Source organism: Paramisgurnus dabryanus, chromosome 23 (genome assembly GCF_030506205.2).
Source record: "Paramisgurnus dabryanus chromosome 23, PD_genome_1.1, whole genome shotgun sequence".
Classification (NCBI taxonomy): Eukaryota; Metazoa; Chordata; class Actinopteri; order Cypriniformes; family Cobitidae; genus Paramisgurnus; species Paramisgurnus dabryanus.
The window spans coordinates 15,814,547-15,829,266 of NC_133359.1; the positions used below are offsets into that span (position 1 = coordinate 15,814,547).

General features: G+C 40.1%; 2 protein-coding genes across 2 annotated transcripts in view; both read left to right on the forward strand.

The window, feature by feature from the left end:
* The window catches only part of LOC135781240 (C-C motif chemokine 4-like), a 59,281-nt gene extending 53,779 nt beyond the window's left edge, over positions 1-5,502 (forward strand). The window contains exons 4-5 of the transcript XR_010545124.2: positions 5,168-5,285; positions 5,389-5,502. The gene's annotated coding sequence lies outside the window, so the exon portion shown is untranslated. The remainder of the gene's footprint in view (positions 1-5,167; positions 5,286-5,388) is intronic.
* A 6,729-nt stretch (positions 5,503-12,231) lies between these two features.
* On the forward strand, positions 12,232-13,119 carry LOC135758889 (monocyte chemotactic protein 1B-like). The gene is made up of 3 exons (XM_065273596.2): positions 12,232-12,390; positions 12,536-12,662; positions 12,750-13,119. Exons 1-3 carry the CDS (start codon positions 12,327-12,329, stop codon positions 12,874-12,876), a joined length of 318 nt encoding a protein of 105 aa, XP_065129668.2. The 5' UTR covers positions 12,232-12,326; the 3' UTR covers positions 12,877-13,119.
* Positions 13,120-14,720: the final 1,601 nt, after the last annotated feature.

Sequence of the window (14,720 nt, forward strand, 5' to 3'; positions counted from 1 at the left end):
AGGGCACAGTCAAAACAGCTTCTGGATCCTTTACCTTTTGCAGAGAGTCCCAAAGAAAAGAAAACAAGAAGAGAGAAGCGGCAACAGAAAGTTAAAGGCACAACAATGGTTGAACGTCTTTCCAAACCTAGGGCAGAAGATGTAGAAGTTATACCACATAATATTGTGGAGCTGCAAAAGCAGGATGCTACTCTGCAGCCATTGTTTGCAAAAGTAGGTAAAAAGGATGTCTTGAGTAGTGTGACAGACAGGGACCAGTTCGTGCTGAAAGACGAAAGGTTGTATCGGCAAGGTAATGCTGGACAGCAGTTAGTAGTGCCTACTCCCCTGAGATCTATGATTCTGAATATGGGTCACTCCACTCCTTGGGCAGGTCATTTAGGCCAACAAAAGACACTGGCTAGGATATCCAACAGATTTTATTGGCCAAGGCTATATATGGATGTTATGGAGTTTTGCAAGTCATGTCCTGAATGTCAGCTGACAGCCCCTATCAAAAAGGGAGACAGGGCCCCCTTGGTTAGCCTCCCTATCATTGATGTGCCATTTACACGTATAGCTATGGATGTCGTAGGTCCCCTAGAGAGGAGCAGAACAGGGAATCGCTACATATTAGTTGTATGTGATTATGCAACACGATACCCTGAGGCTTTCCCTCTCAAAAAGGTTAAGACAAGGCAAATTGTAAATGCACTCACACAGCTGTTCTCACGGGTAGGAATACCTAGGGAAATATTGACAGACCAAGGCACAAACTTTACTTCTAAACAGATCAAGGAAGTTTATTCCATGCTAGGCATTCACCCTATCCAGACCACCCCGTATCACCCCAGACTGATGGCATGGTTGAACGTTTCAACCACACCTTGAAGTCTATGCTGCGCAAGTTTGTCTCAGACACAGGTTCAGATTGGGATCAGTGGCTACCGTACCTGTTGTTTGCATATAGAGAGGTCCCTCAGGCCTCTACAGGCTTTTCACCATTTGAACTGCTTTATGGTCGCCAAGTTCGTGGGCCTTTGGATGTCCTTAAAGAGGCATGGGAGGGGGACAATCCACAAGAGCAAACCAACATTGTATCATACATTCTTAAAATGAGACAGAAAATGGATTCCTTGGCTGAACTCGTCAGAGACAACATGCTCACAGCTCAGCGACAGCAGAAAATGTGGTATGACAGATCTTCAAGGAAAAGAGTTCTTAAACCAGGCCAAAAGGTTTTGCTCCTCCTACCCACATCTGACACTGGACTTCTTGCAAAATGGCAGGGACCGTACGAGGTCCTGAAGAAGGTGGGAGAAACCAATTATGAAATCAGTCTACCAGATCGTCGTAGAAAGACTCAGGTATTTCATGTTAATCTACTCAGACCATGGCAGGACCGAAGCTGTTCTGTATCAGAGCAAATGTGGGCTCGGTCAGTGGACAGTGAGGAAGAAGAGGAGGAACAATACTTTCCAACTAGCCAAGACCACAACACCTTACCCAATCTTAATCATCTGTCAACTCAACAGAGGCAGCAAATTGAGGCGATAATACCAACAGGTCTCTTCAGTGATAAACCAGGAAGGACGGACGTGACTCAACATGGCATTCGACTTCAGTCGCCAGGGCCCATACGTCAGTCATTCTGCCGAGTCCCAGCTCGCCTCATCTCCGACTTAAAAAGGGAAGTTCAAGTCATGTTAGATCTTGGGGTGATTGAACCATCAAAAAGCGAGTGGTGCAGCCCAGTGGTTCTTGTACCCAAGAAGGATGGGACCTTAAGGTTCTGTGTTGACTTTTCTAAGCTAAATGCCATCTCTGCTTTCGACCCGTACCCCATGCCTAGAGTTGACGAGTTGGTGGAACGGCTTGGAAAGGCAAAATTCTTAAGCACGTTAGATCTGTGTAAGGGTTATTGGCAGGTCCCGCTGTCAGACGCTGCCAAAGACCTGACTGCTTTCCGAGCCCCATCTGGATTATATCATTTCAAGGTCATGCCTTTTGGGCTGCATGGAGCCGCAGCGACTTTCCAGCGGCTTATGGATCAAGTTCTTTCAGAGACTGCAGATTTTGCTGCTGCCTATATTGATGATGTAGTGATATATAGTGCATCCTGGGAAGAACATTTAGGGCACTTGGCTGAGGTGTTCCAACGTATAAAGGCTGCTGGACTAGTGGTTAATGCAAAAAAGTGTAACTTGGCAAGATCAGAAGTTTCTTACCTGGGGTATGTGCTGGGAGGAGGGGTCATCAGACCCCAAGTTCACAAGGTTGAAGCAGTACGTTCCTGTCCCCCTCCAACAACAAAAAAGAGAGTGAGATCTTTCTTGGGCCTACTTGGTTGGTACAGGCGCTTTATACCTAACCTTTCCAGCCGAGCGGCGGTGTTGACGGACCTTACTCGAAAGGACAAACCACAGAAAGTGATTTGGACCCCTGAATGTCAGGAAGCCTTTGAGGATTTAAAGGGCTGTCTGTGTCAAACACCCGTTCTGCAAAGCCCAAACTTCGATCTCCCTTTTACGGTACAAACTGATGCTTCGGGAGTGGGTCTTGGGGCAGTTCTCCTACAGGGCGAAGGTAAGGACTCTAAACCTGTACAATACATAAGTCGCAAGCTGTTTCCCCGAGAGACTAAATACTCCACTGTGGAGAAAGAAGCTCTGGCTATTAAGTGGGCTTTGGACACATTGAGATACTATCTTATTGGGAAAGAGTTCACTCTAGAGACTGATCACAGAGCTTTGCAGTGGCTCAAACGAATGAAAGACAGCAATGCGAGGATTACCCGCTGGGCTTTATCTCTCCAGCCATTTAAGTTTGAAATCAAATATAGAGCCGGGGCCCAAAATGTTATAGCTGACTTTTTGAGAGTGACGGTCTTGTGGGGGGGGGTGTGTGACGATGAGACGTTATGTGACATCGTCCCCTTTATGTGACATCGTCATCCTTGTTAGGTTTTATGTTTATGATGTGCCCGGGGGGGTCATTAATATTGTATATGTTCACATTCAGATTTACAGAGTTGTGATCATCATGCATTTACATACATCCCATTCAACTTATGCACGGAGATGCGGTGGTGTATAGTTGTGGTTAGGTGCACATAATCGCAAATATCACAACGCACTTCAATACAAATAACTTTAAAACTTTTCGGACATTAATGACAAAACACACTCGTTTAGTTTTACATTACCATTTATTGATTTTATGTTTGGGTTTTCCTGTCGCAGCCTCCGTGGCGTGTGTGTGTTGTAGCCGTCCGCTTCCGGGTGTGCTGTGCGTCCTACTAAGGGGTCGTGTGCCCGTATGAATGTACATTTAAAGTTCCGGACGGGACTATTAATTGTTAATGTTTCGGGCCGTTTTTCTTTACTGTTATAAATTATATTTATATCTTTAGTTTGATGTAAATGTGTTAATTGTATGCTTTATAAATATTCTGTTATAATGTAATGTGAGTTTCTCCCCCTTCTGCATACATTTATTAATTTACTGGTGGGTAAAATGGGGTATACAGATGGTGCGGTCTGGTAATTAGACGTGGGAAACCTCTCTATATAAGACAGTGGCTTGCAGCCTTTGAAGAGAGAGGTTGGGGGCTAGAGAGTTAGCCGAATGGCTGTTTGCTGTAAAGTAGCAACATGGGCTTTGTTCTTAGTTAAAAGAACGATGGCATATTCTGATAATTGAATTACTTTTTCTTTTTCATTATCTTTATCTTTTTTTTTAATTTTAAAATGTTAGTTTTCTTTAGAGTATGGCCACAGATGTTTAATTGGACTACAAAAGTTTTGCAAATAAAACTCACGTGAAGAAGCTATCCTGCTATCTGCTTGCGCCTTCTTACCATTTCCCCCTTTCCCTCATGGTTACATTACCACACCCCCCTCTAGACACGCCCCTGACGGTGGCTACTGCAGTTGAATTTTCCTATTGGATGTTGGGTCCAAAAAATATCTCGTGATATAAGCAGGTTCAAGCTCACCACACCCTTGTTACGTTTCCTGCAGTTTCCTGCTATTGCTCAAGTGGAAGGGGAGCTTACCCTAAAAACTTGACACATCAGTTTATATTTTTATACAGTTTTTAATACTACATACACATTTCCTGTATTTTCTGGATGTAATCCATTAAAGAGACTAAATTTTTTTTTATATATGATCACTATAACATTGCAAAAACAACAAATATAATTATGACATGGTGGCCTAAGACTTTGACACAATACTGTATTTATATATAATTTTAATTCTACAGTATACTTTATTTGGATATTTTATTCTTATATGTTTATTGTTAACTTTTATTTCATTATTTTACCCTTTATTTATATACATTTTCATTTGTGTTGTATTCTTTAAAAATTGCATTGTCCATGAAACAGACCTGACTCACATTTCACTGCTGGTTATATATACTCTATATAATCTATATATAAAAATCTTGAATTATATGGACAGATGGTAATGCTATGTTAACTGATCAAGTTGAAGATAGCATTGGGGAAAACTATTTTTATGCCTAGATGTTCTTGTGCACAGAGATCTGCAACAAATGCCTGAGGGGAGAAGTGTGAACAGGTTGTGGCCGAGGTGAGAGTGGTCTGTGATGATGATACCAGCCTGTCTCTTTACTCTGTATACTCGGGCAGGTGCACACCAGTGATCCTTTCAGCTGTCCTAACACTCCGTTGCAGTTATAACTGATATCGAAGTGCACAAAATCGACTCAATAACGACTGAGTTAAACTGTGTCACTGTACCTGTGGCAGGTTGAACTTTTTGAGTTGGTGAAAAAAGACTTAGCACAATTACAGGAAGTAAAAAGGAAAACCTAAAAAAAAGTCTTTCCTGTGCTGTAATATAAGAAGATGCTCAGATGATATTCTGCACACGCCAGTCTCTTGAAGTTCAACACAACCTTTGGATTCATTTCTTCACTGTGAACACATCATCTAAAACAATGAGACATCTGATGGTTTTGCTGTTTCTGGTGATCTTTTGTTCTCTGCCGCTGCATGCAAGAAGTGAGACCTCTTTTCAAATGTGTTACTGTTGTATTTTTGCTAGCGGTGCATTTTTTCCATTTTAAAAAGCATCAGACGTATGTTAAAAACTATTGGTAGATCAAGATACAGATTTATGATATTTTACAAATCTTGGAATTTCTGTTCCAGTTGCCCCTGTTTTGGCCAAATCAACATGCTGTTTTGAGTTCTTCAATGATCCGATTCCTCTGAAACGGGTGAAGTCGTACTATAGGACTGACAGCAGCTGCTCCAAACCAGCAATTGTGTGAGTATTCAGATATTATTTCATTTCAAACTAATGTCAAATTAAATTAGTCAATCAGTAGAAATTTGCTTTCTAAGTCTTGTTATTTTGAATTTCTCTTCAGGTTTGAGACGGACAAAAAGATCTGTGTAGATCCACAAGACAAATGGGTGAGCCACCATATCTCTGAAATTGACAAAAGGACAACTACTACTAGATTAAAAACTCAAAAAACTTTGGTTCGAAAACCAAATTTTAAAACAAAAAACACTGAGACTATTGCTAAAAAGAACAGGAGAACTATAACAACACCAACGACCCAAACCATCACCAGGTTGTTTCAAGAACCAATTACAAAAGAAAACTTTAAAGGAGACAAAATCAAGATGTGTTTAGCTTCTAAAATATAATGTTGCAAAGTTAGAAGGATGTGAAGAATAACTGTTTATATAATGTATTAGCAAATCAAGTTGTAAAAATACCCCTCTCTGACATCATCACTGAAATTGACCACATAGTTTCCATCTCTCTTCACCTTAGTTGTATCTTCCTGCTATCAGAAATATTAAACATATCAAACTGTGTCTACATTTTCTGCTATACTGTCTCTTAGTTTGACTGAATTAATATATTAATATAACCGCCCAGAGTCTAATTATTGTTTCCAGAACAACGCACTGGTTAAATCAACCCAATATTGTACTAGATTCATTATTGTATGCCTCTATATGGGCACAATGAGTTAATCTTCTATTATTAGAGTGTGGGGGGGCTATATTGTCATTTTAACTATATTTGTCAGTGTGGTACATAGTGAAATGAGTCAATGTTTTCCAGGACCATGGTGCTGAACACTGAACTATAATCATGTGTGCAACCTAGTGCAAATTAGGTAAGAAAAGAAAGACAACAATACAATACAATAAAATACAATACGCAAGGAATAATTGACGACGAGCTGTTGAAATGTTCGGGAAAAAAATGCACACCCAAGGTGGTAATGTTTGTGTTGTGCCGTTACACTGCAGGTGTGCACCCCTTAAACCCCTTATATGTGATTTCGCATAATCTCATGCGTAATCAGAGTTTAGTGTTAAGGGAGTGTCTTGCGTGGATTTTCTGAACGTGAGCATCTCTTTTTTCATAAAGCGATTTTGACAAAACATGTGATGCACATGGTTCACATGATTCAACAAACACATATTTTGAAAACACGAGCAACACACATGACACTCCGAACACTTATTTTGAATTTGCGCCCCTCGGAAGAGCAGTCACGACCTGCCACTGATAAAGCACCTATGAAGAACCAAACAAGGGTGATATAGCACCACTATAGCACCAGACATGGTTCTATATTGCACAATATAGTTCTACACAGGTGCTACATAGGTGCTATATGGCACTTAAAATGGATCCCCTATGATTACGAGCCAGTGAACCACTTTTGGGGCTATTATTTGTTTTTAGAGTGGACATCACATTGTTAATGCTGATAATGATTGTTATTTCGTTTTTTGACTTTTTACTTTGTCACTGGATTAGTCGTTGTGTTTTAAATTTGCATTTGTGTTTTTTTTATTTTGTTGTTTTGTTTTGCACTTATAGGCCACCGTCATATATGGCTAAAATTAAAACAAACAAAAAAACGCCAACCACAACAGTTTGTGGCTTCGATCACAGAAGAGAAAGCTGTCTTATAAATGAATATAATGTGGCCACACACACAGACAGACGGATAGAATGGTATTTCATACAATTAGACAGAAAGATAAACAGAATCGTACCGCATACAAAGAAAAAAAGCGAAAGCTACAACGTACTCATTCAGTATTATTAGTAACAATGAACAGTTGTCCTGCAGCGTTTTCAATGTAAAAGTATGGTCCTATTCAACACTTAAAATGAAACAAAGTACAAAGTAGTTGGGTGGCATAAAATTTTTTTTTTTAAAGTCCAATACATGTTAACACTCAGAAGTGGATTTTAATGTTTTTTTTATCTGTTGATCAGTATATAACAACATAATAAAAAGTTATTGTGGAGCTGCATCTCTTTTCTGCAGATGTTCAATACTTTCTCAGAATGTCACATGCCTAAATATATTAAATTGCTGATATGACAGATTTGACCACTGGAAGCTGTTGTTTTCCTAGAAAGCTTGTTTTTAAGTTCTTAACTTTAACTGATGGTTAAATAAAGAATTTAAAGAAAGCATTGCATTTACTGTAAACTGTGTGAGCTCAACATGTGGCTGATTTTATATAACTGTATAAGCCATCAGAGTTTTAAGTTATGATACACAGTTAACATCTGTGCAATATTTACTCAAGAATGGATTAAAAACAAACCCAACATTTAAAGTGTACTAACAGCCTTGTCTAAGAAACAATATTTGTATTTAAATAGTAAGGTAAAAAAACTGTACCTTTTCTATTTCTGGGGTGGTATAAGATTCAGTTTTGTACCTTTACATGTATACACATGTTTTTGTACATTTTTGGGTACATTAAGGACCTCTTGAGCTTGACAGAGGGCTCCTTTAGTGCAATCGTTTGTATACAGAGAGAAGAGCTGTGGAAAAAGCACGCAACCCTGGGGGATCCAGTAATGGTCCTGTAATGTCCCTAAAGGCGGGTGCATGATTTTTTTAAAACGCTTTGGAAAAGGAGTCAGGCAGACCACTAAAACACACTTGTAGCCAGTCAGCAGTAAGGGGCGTGTCTACTAACCGACATCATTGACGGGCTGCGTATGTGTGGGGCGGGTCTATCAAATAGGTCCAGATTCTATTGGGGTAGGGGCGTGACTGTTTACATGATTTCAAATGTCAGCATTGGCTTTCAGAGATCATGCATCCCGCCTTTAAGGTAGGCCAACACCAGTATTTCAAATTACTTCATAACCACAGATGTAACAGCAACGGGCCTGTAGTTGTTACGTCTATTAATTTGGTACCAGAATGATAATGAAGCGTGTGAACAGCGAGGAACTTCACACTGTTGCAGAGATCTGTTGAAGATTGGGGTCAGGTGGTCAACCCAGACTTAGTGAAACACCATCTGGGCCTGACGCTTTCCCTATCTTCTGTTTTTTTTTTTTACTTGTCTCACGTCCTTCACATAGAGCAGGGGTGTCAAACATGGATACGGCCCGCAAAGGTGTCCAATCAGGCCTGCATGATGATTTATACAGTTTGATTAAATATTAAATACATATTTTAAAAACCTATCAGGCGGGTGTCTAGTTTGTTTTTAATATGAGACTTGCGGAAAGTAGCAAAACGCGGAACATAGACTAAACACGGTGCCCAAAAATCTTGCCGTTTTATTGTTACCGCTCCGCTAAAGATCCACTGATTCCGGTGATCCACTTCGTGTTTTCCCGACCGCTCCGCAGCATCTCTGTGTCCACTCTCTGCCTGGAGAGCGAAGATGACAGTTTTCGAAGTTCGTTGCATTAACAGGTAGATTCATTACATTAAATCAGTTGTTAAACCGCAGAATTAGTAATTTGTAAGTTTGTTTATGTATTTCTTCCGGTAATGATTTGCTGTCGGTGTTCTAAAAGTGCTAACAACTAAGCAAACGACAACAAAATATCCACATTCTTAGTATTAACGTTACAATGCTTGTCTAATCGATTTAATGTTCCCGATCAGATCCAAGTTAATATAAACACTAAATTTGCTGTTGTTGGCACACTTTGTAGACAAAAAAATACAAAAAACATCAATGCCTATAACGACAGAGAACGGAAAGAGAGGCTGCTAAAGGCAGTTCAACATTACAAACATGGATTCAAAGCTCCATCAACATATTGAATATTTAGCAGATTGTCACACTTTAATTCTTGTTATTATATTTCCCATTATAATCACTTGTCTAACTTGATGCTAGTTATATAACACATCATATTTATAATACTTTATTAAAACCATAATAATAGCCCTACTGAAAAATCCAGCTAAGACCAGCATAAGCTGGTGAGCTGGTTTTAGCTGGTCTCCCAGCTTGGTTTTAGCTGGTATTGCTGGTGTAGTAAGCTGGTGTAGCTGTGTTTTGGTCACTTTTTAAGCTGGTCCAGCTGGACTTAGCTGGTCATGCTGGAAGACCAGCTGACCCACCAGCTTGACCAGCTTTGCCAGGCTGGAAGGACCAGCTTAGACCAGCTACTGCTACCTTAAACCAGGTAAAACCAGCTACCAGCTTATGCTGGTCTTTGCTGGATTTTTCAGTAGGGAGGACCACCCCTCTTAGTGCCATTTTTGGTTTGGGCCACACTGCCCCATCTAGCATTTTCATTTTCTAAATGACTTTTCTCATTACAAATATATGTCACAAGGTGACTTAGGGCGGAACCAGAAATGGAGAGGAGAGGTTCCGCCCGGGCAGATTTTTTAACGCACCCTTCACTTCCTGGTCTCCCTGGCAACACAGATCACGGGCAGATGAGCAACAGGTGGTACAAATTAAGCGGGCAACTCGCGATTGGAGGAGAGAAGAGGGACAAGACCCATAAAAGGTCCAAGGAAAGTCCAAACGAGGAGTTGTTGTTTCGGGCACGAGCTCCACTACTGCCTAGGGCAGACCCAAACCACACGCTCCGTCCTCGGAGGAGCCGGAGGACGCCGTTGATCCACAGAGCGCTTAGAGCGAGAGGAGAGAGTACGGCAGCCGAGAGAGGCGAAGGAGGACGGGGCTGTGAGAGAGTTAAAGGAGCACTGCACCGAGTTCGTTGTTGGTGTGGTTGATACCGAAGACCTTATAGGTTGAAGAACAAACGAATATTGACATCCAGAGGAGAGAAACAAAGGAAGAAGAAACGTACTGTTGTGAGTATACACCTGTAGAAAAGTGTGTGTTGGTGACTGGAAACCGCCCCGCCTGTGCATCTGGAGTGTTCGTAGTGTGGATTAACGTAGAGAACGTGAGACGAAGGAAGTGCAGCAGCCGTGAGTAACAAAACCCATTTTATGGAAATGAATTGCATGTACTTGACCTGTAGATCTTTTTGAGTGCCTCCAAGAGAGAGCGGTTGGCCCTACCCCTGAGTCAGCGTGGTGGGTGAGCCGAAGGATCCTTGTATGAAGCAGCCACAGTGACGAAAACAAGCACTAGGCCGTGTTATCATTGCCGTATCTCGCCCAGAGCGAAGTGGAGGAAGACGGGCGTCTTTTGTGTGCACTAAGCGTGGTGGGTGAGTCTTTGGATGTAGAAATTTTCACTTTGAAGTGGTGCTGTGTAATGCCGTGTATTGCAGTGAGATTGCTGTGTCTTGTCAGACGTATCCCCGCCTCCACTCACTCGTCACGGGAAGACGAAGAGGAAAGCGGTCCTAGAGCAAACTTGTACATGATTATGCTGTGAGTGTGTTTCAGTCCTGAATAACGGAGTGGCATCCTGGAGTGTTTTTCGCAGCCGAACGCTTGGCGGACGTGTGTTTGGGAGTGGCGGTGAAGAACTGTGCAGTTGGCGGTGTGTGAGTGTTACAAATAACATTGCTACCTTACCTGTGTGATTTCATCGTCGCAGAGCTAGAGGCGAAGGAGATCCGCCGCCCCGAGGTCTCTACAAAAGGGCGCCCCTGTCCAGTGTTCGATCGCCCAACGGGTACCGAGGAAAGGGCAGCGCTCGACCCGGTGTGACGGCGTGACGTTCTCGCCCCTCTGCAGACCAACGAGCTCGCCGAGAGGATTTGGTCCCCGGCGTAGTATAGAGACCACTGTCCAGCTGTCGTCTGTGGAGAAAGAGAGAGAACGAGCGTGAGCGCTAAGGAAACGAGCTGTGAAGGAAAACCATACTTACCAAGAAGCTTTAGCCAGCGAAGAGGTGAGAGAACCCATTTGAGATCGATTCATTGTGTCCTCTGTATCCCAGTCACTGCCTGTGGAGAGAGAGAGACGGAAAGGAGAGTGAGTCAACGACAAAGAGCTGTGCAAGTCAAGCGGTGAAGTGCCGCGAGCGAAATACAGGTACGCAGGTGCGCCACGGGCAGAAGGAACCAGAGGCGGGAGCCTGTTCCTCGACGTCACCCCCCACCCTCTGTCACTCACTCGGCCGTGGCCCCCCTGGAGGGCAGAGCCCGAGATTAGTTTTAATTTCCCTTTCCCCAAGTCCCAGTACATTTTAAATATTTAAATAAATAAAGAATATTTTTATACTTACCTGTCCTCGTGGTTGTCTGGTCATTGGGTTGGTTTTGGGGACCTCCTCAAGGTGGAAGTCGAGAAGGGGCGTGGCTTAAGCAAAGTAACAGCCAGCCCCTGGCTTGTGACATATATTCCAAAGAAAAGTGATAAAAAATTTTGGCATTAAGGCAAAAGAAGTTAAATTAAAGCTTTAAGGCCAGTGGGTTTTGTACAGATGTAAATTTGTGTGTAAAATATGTACAGTATGAGTGTGACCTTATGAAATGTAGTTTTCACAGAGCTGTGTGTTTCTCTAATTTTCTTGCTAAACAAACTAATTAATTGGTTTGTTTAGTTAATTTTAACACAATTATCAGCACACTAAGGTTTTAAAAAATTATCCGGCCCTTCGTGGCGTTTTTTACCATCCGGCCCTCAGCCTAAAATGAGTGACATAGCATAAACACAGCTTGAGAGGAGGCAGGAGATTTGTAAGTTGTTGAAATATTGCAAGATCGCAAAAAGTCAGTTTTAGATTGATGCATAGAGAATGATGATAACCTTTTCCAAAAAATGATGTAAAACCTGTATGTTAGTTATATCATTTTGAAAAAACACATGACAAATAAAAACATGTATTTTACACATAAATCAATAATGAACGTACACATACATTCTTTGCTATTTAACAAAGTGGGCCTTTATTTCCTCATAGCCACAACATCAAAAGAAAACCTAGAGGAAATCGTGAGAGGACATAACAAGGATCCTATTTCAATGTCACTTGAATATTTTAAACTGTGATGTGTATTAGGTCTAAAAATAGCTGTCCGGATACCCGTATAAAACTAAGGACAAGCGATCGGTTCACTTTGGACCTTGAAGGGGCTCTGTGCTTTTGACTCTGTGTGTGAATAGATAACAACTAAAGAATGAAGAATCTGATGTCTCTTCTGCTTTTGGGTCTATTCTGCTCTTTTCATTTGACTTCAAACAGTAAGTATGAATTGGATAGTAAAATTCAAAGCAGTGGGCATTATAATTTTTGTGCTATTAGTTGGATTTAAAATGAATGCATCTAATAATGTGCATTTACTATAACCATCAATGTCATAGCATATAAGTTGTTTTATTCTTTTAGCTCCTTTTGCACTTGTTGCTACTCAGTTAACATGCTGTTCACAAAACGTCTCCAACATTCCGATCCCTGTGAAGAAAATAAGATCGTATTCCTGGACCAGCAGCAGCTGCCCTGAACAGCATGTTGTGTACGTATTGTAAATTATTGTATTTTTAAGATTCAAAGCTGAACTGAAAGAGCCTGCCAGAAAATCTTTCATACTTTTTGTCCCCAGGTTTCAGACAGTTAAAGGAAGAGAGATATGTGCAGATCCAAAAACCCAATGGGTGCGCCGCCATATTGCTAAAGAAAAGAAGAAAACAAGGAAATCTGCAGCAAAGACACTAAGACCTCTAGTCTAATAAACTACAAATATTTCTTCAAATATGCGACAATTTTATACTATATTACATTTAATAAAAATATTAATATTATTTTATCGGTTTTTTTTATATGACTATATTAATATATTGCACTTTTGTTCACATTACTAATGTGACAACAAATATTTAGGTTTGTTTTAAGCAACCAGTTGTATCTGTTTTTGTACACAAAATATATTTTTAATTGTAAGCAATATTTTATATTAAAAGTTACTCTAAAGAGGTCTTCTGATGACTGCTTCATTCTGAGACATTTTAAATGAACTGGCCCAGTTCCTATATATACTTCTTGTACAGACAATTTAAAAAAGTAAGTTCGCCAAACGTTGTAACTCCAGGATACTTTAAATAAATAGTTTGGTCAATTATTTCAGTTGAATGAACTTGAATTTTAGTACAGACAACTTGAAAAAATAAGTTCATTATTTTCAACTAAATTTTGTAAGTCCAGGTTACTTGAAATAAATAAAAATTTAAGTATCATAATAAAACATTTTAACACTCTAAAAATGGCTGGGTTATTTTTGACCCATAATGGGTAATTATTGGACAGAACACATGCTGGGTTAAAAATGACCCTGTGCTGGGTTAAAATGACCCAATGTTGGGTTGTTGTTATGCAACCATGGGGTATAATAACCCAGCATTGAGTCAATTTTTAACCAAGCACGTATTCTGTCCAATATTTACCAATTATGGGTCAAAAATAACCCAGCCATTTTTAGAGAGAAGTTAAACATTTTTAAGGCAACTCAAATATTTTTAAAGTTGACTGAACACATTTTTTTACAATGCAGTTGAGTACATGTACACAGTGCCGCTGCTAGCCATTTTGGTGCCCTAAGCATAATTCATTTATAATGCCCCCGACCCTGAGAAATTTTTTGTTTGTTTTTGCCAGTTTAACTTTTTATTACCAAACATATAACTTAATAGCAGAAAGTAAAATCTTCACAGCTTTAGTCAACACACACATTTGAAAGTGCAAACTTTTATAGAATAGCAAAATAGAACAAATAGCAAACTTAAATTATCAAAATAATCCAGACATGTTTTTCCCAAGTACAATGTCACTTTAAATAAATTACATTAAATAAACATCAATAACAAGAATACTCAAAATTCTTAAATATTACAAAGATTTAGAGAACTAAGTGTCAGTAATGTTTGCTTCATATCATGACATTTTATATTTATATATATTTAACAGTCAGGAATTGTTAGCCTACCATGTGCACTGACTGGCTAACATTAACTAAGTATTAACCACCGTCACGTCAAAATAAACCACAAAATAAACTAACTGCTCAATATCTAAAAAAACGTAGTAAAGAAAGTAACAGCTGCCGTCAGTTATTTGTAAAATGCATAGGTAATGTTTTACAGTAAAATCTCAATTTAGCTTGCACTGAAGTTGTAACTTATAACAACATAGTTTGCTAACATTAATATCAGCACCGCAAGATCGAGGCGCATTACGATTAGCAGCAGCTGCAGCCCATGCACATTTCCCTTATTTAGGAATTAAACATGATGGACTTACCTGCAAGTGATGCACGGGCATCATCCCGCAGTTTCATCTTTTTTCTTTTTTCCGATCCTGACCCCTGCTGTCTTTTCGGGCCATTTCCAAAAGTTGCCTACTGACTGGCCGTTTCTCAATCCGAAAGCTGCAACCAGCGCGAGGTCTCATATGCAGGCTGCATACGTCATCAAGCCTGGTTTATTTGAGTTAACTGAACATTACATTAGCAAGTCATAAGCATATTAAAACAATTTACGATTAACTAAGAATAATAGTCAACTTCATAATCGTTAATATT

What these genes read in the sequence shown, in the direction of transcription:
- LOC135758889 (XM_065273596.2), top strand. Translation starts at nt 12,327, where the DNA reads ATGAAGAATCTGATGTCTCTTCTGCTTTTGGGTCTATTCTGCTCTTTT. An exon ending in TTTTCATTTGACTTCAAACA is followed by an intron (nt 12,391 to 12,535) that starts GTAAGTATGAAT and finishes TTATTCTTTTAG; the next exon opens with CTCCTTTTGCACTTGTTGCT. An exon ending in TGCCCTGAACAGCATGTTGT is followed by an intron (nt 12,663 to 12,749) that starts GTACGTATTGTA and finishes TTTTGTCCCCAG; the next exon opens with GTTTCAGACAGTTAAAGGAA.